The sequence below is a fragment of the Miscanthus floridulus genome, chromosome 9 (genome assembly GCF_019320115.1).
Source record: "Miscanthus floridulus cultivar M001 chromosome 9, ASM1932011v1, whole genome shotgun sequence".
Lineage (NCBI taxonomy): Eukaryota > Viridiplantae > Streptophyta > Magnoliopsida > Poales > Poaceae > Miscanthus > Miscanthus floridulus.
In genome coordinates, this window is record NC_089588.1 from 77,513,759 (window position 1) to 77,523,199 (window position 9,441).

A 9,441-nucleotide genomic window follows, 5' to 3' on the forward strand; every position below is an offset into this window, starting at 1 on the left:
GTAATGTAAACTATGGGTCTCCACTGTGGACATCTCAACAGAGTGAAAAGTCTGAAAATACGATGTGTAGCTACAGTTACATCTTCTATAATTCATGTATATTTGAATATTGATATGGCCATGGTAAGAATTAATTATACAGGGTTCAGAGAACTGGTCAAAAATTGTACAGGATATAGTAAACTCCTTTTGGAATGGACGGCTGAAACGGGCACAGTCTGTTTCTTGTACATCTCTTGCTCTGTATCGTACATGCTATAACAATCTAAGAATTCAAACTTCCACAAAAGAACTTCAAGCACGCAGTTCGTTCAGGTTATCCGATCGAGATGTGCCACCACACAGCACGGCCTTATTTAGTCGATCAATCATCAGGGACGCATTGTTTGAAATTCTGAAAGAGTACAAACTTTGGCGTATTCGTACGTCGCTGTGAGTTGCGCAGAAGTTCCCAGTTTGAGAAGAACAGAAACCGTTTTGGGCCTCGTTTAGTTCTGTTGAGCATTTGGTTAATTTACGACTTATATTAATCCATAAATACGACTTAAACAATAGTAACAGTACTACTAACCATACTATAACACCACCACTACTGCAGATAGTATTTAACAGTGCAGCAACCAATTACGCTAAAAATGCTAACAGAATAGCATATGAACAATAGCGCACAGTGGGATTAGATTTATACCCTAGGGTGGGACTGTTGGTGTTGGTGCGGCCACCGGTCCTCCTCGTGTCCACCATGTTCCAGAGGAGGTCACGCCGGGAGACTCCTGCACAGTGGCACAGGAAGCTCCGAGGAGGTCGCGCCGGGAGACTCCTGCAGGTGCGGTGTCGAAGCAGTAGCACGGGAAGCTCCTGCAGGTGCGGTGTCGGAGCAGTAGAACGAGACTCTCCCGTCAGGAAGCAGAAGCCTGAAACTGCAGACGGGGCAACAGTCGCACCAGGAAGCCGGCGCTCCCCAAAAACTTGATTCCCCGCCTACCCGTGCAGGTACGCTTGACGGGGGAAGTTCCGGAGGCCTGCTACCGAAGCTCCCTGTGTGCGCAGGGAACTCCGGTCGGAGATGCAAACGAACAGGCGGGCGGGCGGCGCGGCTCGGCTCGGCGGCGGCGGCGCGCGCGTGTGGCCTCCCGGTTCTCCCTCTCAACTTGTCTATGTGAGAGTCCTAAGACTCACTATTTAAGTTGATAACCTTTTTAGTGAATTTCCCATATGGTACTAATCACTTTTCCACTTAACAATAATTGTGGGCCTTTGAAGTTTATTTGATTAATTAGAATAAATAATGGGCCTGGCCCAAATTAATCTAACAATCCCCACCAAACTTCAGAAGTCCACAGTTAATGTCTTCAGTTCTGAGCTTGTTTGATATACCAGTGTTTCGATGGAGACTGTTAAGTTGAACATCCATCTAGAAAAGGAGTTTACACTCATTTACAACTGACCAATGGACTATGCCTTGAATTGACAGTTTTATGCAAAGTGAGGCTCACTCGATTCCTTTACTGATACTAGGCTGCCTATAGCATCCCCTCTGGTTGGAGCATATAAGTCATACTCCTGGCCTATTCATGAGTATCTAGAGATCACCCAAATCTCATAGATTGCGACTAGCAATCGAACTCACATAGGTGTGTTCCTTTAAGATGCCCTGTAGGCCGACATCTTTGCTTCTCATTAAGCCACTCGGATCACATTGAGGTATTTACCAACCTGCCATACAGATAGGAAGAGAAGTGCATTACTCAAGAGATTGACATTTATTAAAAAGGGTCTCTTCCCTCAGTCTACCCATAGCTTGTTTCACCATCCTAATTCACGAGATCTCCGATCACATAGGATAGGTTGCCACCACGATAGAACTTCATGTGGGTCTCAGTCCCATCTCGCTCGATGCACTATCTATCACATTACACGATAGTCCCTTAGTAAATTGATCTGCCAGATTTTTAGACGTATGGATATAGTCCAATGCTATTACTCCGGAGTTTCTTAATTTTCTAACAGATTTTAACCGCCGCTTTACATGCCTAGTGGTCTTCATGTTGTCCTTTGAACTGTTTATCTTGATAATTACTGTTTGGTTATCACAGTTCATAGAAATTACGGGCACAGGTTTTTCAACCACCGGCAAATCCATAAGGAGCTCACGGAGCCATTCAGCCTCAACAGTAGCGGTATCAAGTGCTGCAAGTTCTGCTTCCATTATTGACCTTGTTAAGATGGTCTGCTTGCAAGACTTCCAGGAAACAGCGCCACCCCCAAGTGTGAATGTATATCCACTTGTGGCTTTTAACTCATCAGCATCAGATATCCAATTTGCATCACAATAGCCCTCGAGTACCTTCGGGTACCCAGTATAGTGAATGCCAAAGCTCGACGTTCCCTTTAGATAGCGCAATATTCTTTCAAGAGCACGCCAGTGATCATCTCCCGGATTTGAAACAAACCGGCTTAATTTGCTCACAGCAAATGAGATGTCAGGCCTTGTTGCACTAGCCAAGTACATTAGCGAGCCGATGATTTGGGAGTATCTCAACTGATCCCTCATTATTCTTCGGTTCTTTCTTAGGATCATGCTTGGATCATAGGGAGTGGACACGGGCTTGCAGCCACTATAACCAAAGCGACTCAGTATCTTTTCCACATAGTGAGTTTGTACAAGTGTTACCCCACCATTTTCTCCCCTTAGTAGTTTGATGTTTAGTATCACATCAGCCACTCCCAAATCCTTCATGTCAAAGCTCTTTGACAGAAAGTCCTTGACTTCCTCAATCACATTGAGGCTTGTCCCAAAGATTAGTATGTCATCCACATACAAGCACAGGATTACTCCTTCTCCCCCACCATAGCGGTAGTACACACATTTGTCGGCTTCATTCGCAACAAAGCCAGCAGATGTCATAGTTTTATCAAACTTTTCATGCCATTGCTTAGGTGCTTGTTTTAGGCCATACAAAGACTTCAATAATTTACACACCTTTCCTTCTTGACCTTCTACTACGAAGCCATCAGGCTGATCCAGGTAGATCTCCTCATCTAGCTCCCCATTTAGGAAAGTCGTCTTAACATCCATCTGATGAACGAAAAGACCATGAGACGCAACCAGGGCAAGCAGTACTCGGATTGTGGTCAATCGGGCCACTGGTGAATAAGTATCAAAGAAGTCCTCGCCTTCTTTCTGGGTATAATCCTTAGCCACAAGCCTTGCCTTGTACTTTTCAATCGTACCATTAGGCCTAAGCTTTTTCTTGAACACCCATTTACATCCTACAGGCTTGCACCCGTAAGGACGATCAACAATCTCCCAAGTTCCATTGGTCATAATTGAATCCATCTCACTTCGCACTACTTCCTTCTAGTAGTCAGCATCGGGAGAGGAAAATGCCTCAGCAATGGTGCTTGGAGTGTCATCCATGAGGTATATAGTGAAATCATCACCAAAAGACTTTACAGTCCTCTGTCTCTTACTCTTTCGAGTAGCTCCACTATTATCCTCCTCAGGATTCTCAACACATGTTTGTTCAAGATGTTCTGTTGGCGCCACGGGGGAATCAACAGGTTTTTGACTAGATGTGCTAGGTTCATTTCCTCTCATAGGAAATTCATTCTCAAAGAATGTAGCTTCTCTGGACTCAATCACTGCACCAACACGCATGTCAGGTACTCCAGAGCTTACAACTAGGAATCTATAGCCGATGCTGTGTAAAGTGTAACCGAGGAACACACAATCTACAGTTTTTGGTCCAAGTTTGCGCTTTTTGACGATTGGCACATTCACCTTGGCCAAGCATCCCCAAGTGCGTAGGTATGAGAGAGTCAACATTTTCTTTTCCCATTCCTCGAATGGTGTTACTTCTTTATTCTTTGTAGGAACTCTATTCAGGACATGACATGCCGTCAATATAGCCTCACCCCACCATTCGTTGGAAAGTCCCGCAGTGTCTAACATAGCGTTAACCAAATCAGTTAGAGTGCGATTCTTTCATTCGGCAATCCCATTGGATTGGGGGGAGTATGGAGGCGTCCTCTCATGAATAATTCCATGTTCCTCGCAGAACGAATCAAACTCATGTGAAAAGTATTCTCCCCCACGATCAGACCTCAACCGTTTGATTTTTCTTTCCAATTGGTTCTCTACTTCAGCTTTATAGATTTTAAAATAATGCATTGCTTCATCCTTTGTTTTTTAGCAAGTACACATAGCAAAATCTAGTGCTATCATCAATAAGAGTCATGAAATATTTCTTTCCTCCTTTGGTCAACACACCATTCATCTCGCATAGATCAGAATGAATGAGATCTAGTGGTGCCAAATTTCTCGCCTCTTTCATAGCCTTGTGAGGCTTGCGAGGTTGCTTCGCTTGAACACAAGCATGGCACTTAGACCCTTTGACCAGATCGATTTTAGGGATTAATTTTAAACTAGCTAAGCGCGTCATACAACCAACATTGATGTGACAGAGTCGGGAATGCCAAACATTAGACTCATCATCATTTCTCACATGGTTCACAATTTTATCACAAGAATCCATCAAAGAGAAGCGGAACAAGCCTCCGCTTTCATAGCCTTTTCCAACAAAGGTTCCATACTTGGATACAACACATTTATTGGACTCAAATACAAGTCTAAAGCCATCTCTACATAATAGAGATCCACTAACGAGATTCTTCTTGATGGAGGGGACATGCTGCACATTCTTTAGCTGCACGATCTTTCCCGAAGTAAACTTTAGATTGATCGTACCAACACCAAGTACAGCAGCATGCGTACTGTTTCCCATCAGCAAGGAGCAACCTCTTTGTTCCTGATAAGAAGAAAACAAAGAAACATCAGAACAAACATAAATGTTAGCACCTATGTCAACCCACCACTCAGGCGAGAGACAAACTGAAAAAACTGTAGGTAGATGATTACCGTACCTAGATCCTCCAGATTCGCTAACAACCATGTTTGCGGACTTCTTCTGCTTGTCCTTGCGGTCAGGGCACTCTTTTGCCCAATGGTCAGATGCACCACAGACAAAGCAAAGGCCCTTTTCTTTTTCCTTGCCCTTCTTCTTAAAAGTTGTAGCTTTAGGCTTGACTGCAGGCTTGTTTTTCTTCTTCCTCTGTGCGGCATGAAAGTTCTTCTTTTGCACCAGATTGGCGCTAGAACTTTCCTCATGCGCTTTCTTGCCATGAGTGTCCTTTGCCCTAGCATTCTCCTCCACACCAAGAGTAGCAATGAGATCAGTCACACTGAACACTTGCCTCCTGTGCTTTAGAGTAGTGGCAAAGCTCGACCAAGTAGGTGGCAGCTTAGCGATGATACCGCCGGCCACAAACTTGTCAGGCAACTCACACTCATTGTTCTGGAGTTCCTTTGCCAGCATCTGTATCTCATGAGCCTGCTCTACTACAGATCGGTCATCGACCATCTTGTAGTCATAGAACTTCTCCATGATGTACAACTCAGTGCTAGCATCGGTAACACCGAACTTGGCCTCAAGTGCATCCCACATGTCCTTGCCAGTGTCCATATCCATGTACACTTGCACCATGCTTTCAGCTAATATGCTGATGAGACCCCCCTTGAACAAGTTATCTGCCTCATTGAACTTAATCTCCTCCTCGTGAGAGAAAGGAGGTTCAATGCGCTTTTCCTTGATCACGTGCTCACAATGCATACTAGTGAACCACAGCTTGGAGCGGACACGCCACACTTTATAGTTGGATCCATCATCTTTCAATGGTGGTGGTTTTAGTGACGCAGCAAAACTAGCAGCCGAAAATGACCTATCAAGTTTTTGGATTGTTGAACATTTGGTCAATTTACGACTTATATTAATCCATAAATACGACTTAAACAATAGTAACAGTACCACTAACCATACTATAACACCACCACTACTGCAGATAGTATTTAACAGTGCAGCAACCAAGTACGCTAAAAATGCTAACAGAATAGCATATGAACAATAACGCACAGTGGGATTAGATTTATACCCTAGGGTGAGACTGCCGGTACCCGCGGACAGTGAGCCACCATCTTCTCCGTCGTTGGTGTTGGTGCGGCCACCAGTCCTCCTCGTGTCCACCATGTTGCAGAGGAGGTCACGCCGGGAGACTCCTGCACAGTGGCACGGGAAGCTCCGAGGAGGTCGCGCCGGAAGACTCCTGCAGGTGCGGTGTTGAAGCAGTAGCACGAGAAGCTCCTGCAGGTGTGGTGTCGAAGCAGTAGAACGAGACTCTCCCGTCAGGAAGCAGAAGCCTGAAACTGCGGACGGGGCAGCAGTCGCATCGGGAAGCCGGCGCTCCCCAAAAACTTGATTCCCCGCCTACCCGTGCAGGTACGCTTGACGGGGGAAGTTCCGGAGGCCTGCTACCGAAGCTCCCTGTGCGCGCAGGGAACTCCGGTCGGAGATGCAAACGAACAGCTCAGCGCTCAGATGTTGCGGAGAGGAGGAAGAGGAAGAGTCGGGTCTCGCGCAGCCGGAACAGGGGCGCCCCCCTCATTATAGCCGCGCAGTTCCCTGTCTGTCCGTTAGGCCCTATCGGGGGAATGAACCTGGACAGAGTGGTTGGGCGTTGGGAGTTAGCTGCGGCGGCTAGGGTTTCGGTTGGGCCAAGCGACAAAACCAGGCCAAACCAAACCAGGCCACGGCCCATGCCCGGCCCGGCCCGGCGCGGCTCGGCGGTGGCGGCGCGCGCGTGTGGCCTCCCGGTTCTCCCTCTCAACTTGTCTATGTGAGAGTCCTAAGACTCACTATTTAAGTTGATAACCTTTTTAGTGAATTTCCCATATGGTACTAATCACTTTTCCACTTAACAATAATTGTGGGCATTTGAAGTTTATTTGATTAATTAGAATAAATAATGGGCCTGGCCCAAATTAATCTAACAAGTTCGTGGCAAAGTTGGCGTTTGTACAGTGTTCGATGTGACGGCGAACATTGTAGCACTTCGTTTGTATTTATGAATTATTGTCTAAATGTTGACTAATTAGGCTCAAAAGATTCGTCTCGTAAAGTTCAACCAAACTGTACAATTAGTTTTTGATTGCATCTATATTTAGTACTTCATACATGTACCGCAAGTTTGATGTGACGGGGAATCTTCTTTTTGCATAGTATCAAAGTTGGGAGTTTTGGCTAAACATGGCCTTGGTTTGCTGTTTGCAGGCACACACATCCAGGGGGAGAACGCTGACAGGCGACAGGGACGGCTGGTGGCGACGTATGTGTGTGACGACGAGGTGATGATAAGGATGGCTACGTAGCTGGGAAATGGTCTTGCAAAGTGACTTCTTGTGGAATGGGCAGCCGAGACGGCCACACATTTCCTCTTTGTGCGGTTTGTCTCTTTGACTTGGGATGCTAGAATCCAGTTATGTCCATATTCTTCTAATCCGACTCTTCCAAGCCCCCGACTTTCCATGGTAGAATTCAGTCACACAACTCTCGATCGTTCGAGTTATCCGATCGGGATATGCCGGCCTAGCACTCAGCCATCACGTCACGGGCGTAGTGCCTGAAACTCTGAAAGAGGACAGATGGACACATATATCGTATAAGTACGCTAGTAGGTCTTGAGTTACGGCATTTCATTAAGTTGCAGGCAAGGGGGGGAGGCAGCGCGCGACCCCGCCCGCGGCCGCCTCCCACCACTGCCTGCGGTTGCGAGCGACACACTGCACCACCTGCCTTCCGCCCCCGCCTATCAACCCTGCCTTTCGCTAATCCGTCGTCTCTGTCAACCGACCACCGACGAGCCTCTCCCGCCCCCTGATCTGCCCAAATCGCCGCCTCCACCACCACAACCGGCGACGCTCCGCCGCCTTGCCGCCCTACCCACCCACCGTCGGGCCAACCTGCCGCCGAGGATCTAGAGCCGGGGAAGACTTGCAAACCCGCGACGGTCGAGTGTTAGAGTTTGCGCAAGCAAAGAGTTAAACTCAATCGATCGTATACTTCTTCATTAATAAATACTTAATAATTATATAGAAGTGAATAACATCCAAGGTTTAGAATTCTTGAAAGTAATATATAATAAGTAGTCCACTTTATTATATTCCAATGCGGCTTATATCATGATGATCCGGGCTTGCTTGCGCATGCAGTTGCAGGCAGCTACTCCTCCATCCGTTTTATTCATCGATCACGCCATGCATCATGCATGGCTTATTATTATATTACAGAGAGTAATGAAGTGAAGTGATCAGCAGGCGACGAACTGGTAGTTGACGTTGAGGTGTCCCATCTGGTATCCCTGCCCGTCGGTGTCGATCTTCTTGAACACCGTCTCGTAGTCCAGGTCCAGGCCGCCGTTGCTGCACTGGTCCACGATCCTCGCCACGATGGACGCGCCCGTCGCACGGTTCGTCACCTGCCACCCAGCCAAGAACAGCAGAATCATCCTCTGATTTCAACAACCAGCTAGCAGAAAGGAAGAAGAAGGTGCATGTGTAGAAGCGACACACATACCCGGATGCACTTGCCGCAGGCGGCCTGGCCCTTTTGCCCGGCGGGCCCGCAGAACGCAGTCCAGCCGTACTTCTGGCGCCACGACAGCGGCTTGTCGGCGTCCCACGTGGAGCAGTAGGCGCTCACGGCGTTGAGGTTCCAGTTGTTCTGCTGCGGGTTGTAGTAGTGGTACGTCGCCCGCACGTTGGACGCCTGCTGCGCCGCCGCCATACCCGCCACCGCGCACAGGACGGCGGCCACCACCAGCGCCGCCCGTCCTCCGGAGATCGCCGCCATCGTTGCCCTCTTTGCCTGCATGCATGGTAGTGGAGAGAGATACGAATCAGCAATTCAGCAAGTGGGAATTCGGATCGATATCTTATTGGCAGCAAGAGCAAGCTTTTCTTTCTTTTTTTCATTTTTTTTTTTTGCGCATAAAGAGCAAGCTTTTCTCATGCACGTATAATAACGCGCGCGTGAGAGTAGCGATTTCCTTATACCTAATAGAGTCCTTTGCCTAGTGGCTAATCTCAAACTAGCTGACGACGCAGAACCAAGTGACGAATATGAGGTTTGTTCGTTATACCTCGATGGAGATCACAAGCTTGCATTATATAGAGGAGAGGTCTCTCTGGGTGCGCCGGACAATGTGGAATTTTCTTCATTCAAGGACAGAAGAAAGACGGTGTGCATGCTCCGTACGGAAGTCGGAAGGTAGGGTCATAACCGCCATTTCGCCATCTTGCTGTGCGCAAGTATGGTTTCCCACCCTAAAAATAAGTACGATGACAGACGTACAAGTTAGGGGACACGCATCATGCACTTCATCTATCATCTACGTATGTAGCCCTGTTCACTTATGCTGAAATTTGATTTACGCTGATGCTTATGCTGAAATGTTACGGGAGAATGACTAACTACTGATTGCTGACACAAATTCTAGAACATATCGATCGTACCTTTAGAAACTATACGGGCGGATGTACTACTTCAG

The 9,441-nt window shown here is 47.2% G+C and overlaps 1 protein-coding gene across 1 annotated transcript; it reads right to left on the reverse strand.

Annotated features, from left to right (window-relative positions):
• Positions 1-8,024: 8,024 nt before the first annotated feature.
• LOC136482199 (barwin-like) lies at positions 8,025-9,028 on the reverse strand. Its single transcript, XM_066479434.1, has 3 exons — positions 8,948-9,028; positions 8,469-8,759; positions 8,025-8,370 (listed from the first exon to the last, which is right to left on the reverse strand). The coding sequence occupies exons 2-3, from the start codon at positions 8,742-8,744 to the stop codon at positions 8,203-8,205; spliced, it is 444 nt and encodes a 147-aa protein (XP_066335531.1). The 5' UTR covers positions 8,745-8,759; positions 8,948-9,028; the 3' UTR covers positions 8,025-8,202.
• Between the last annotated feature and the right edge of the window lie 413 nt (positions 9,029-9,441).

What these genes read in the sequence shown, in the direction of transcription:
- LOC136482199 (XM_066479434.1), bottom strand. Translation starts at nt 8,744, where the DNA reads ATGGCGGCGATCTCCGGAGGACGGGCGGCGCTGGTGGTGGCCGCCGTC. An exon ending in CCTGCGGCAAGTGCATCCGG is followed by an intron (nt 8,371 to 8,468) that starts GTATGTGTGTCG and finishes GCTGGGTGGCAG; the next exon opens with GTGACGAACCGTGCGACGGG.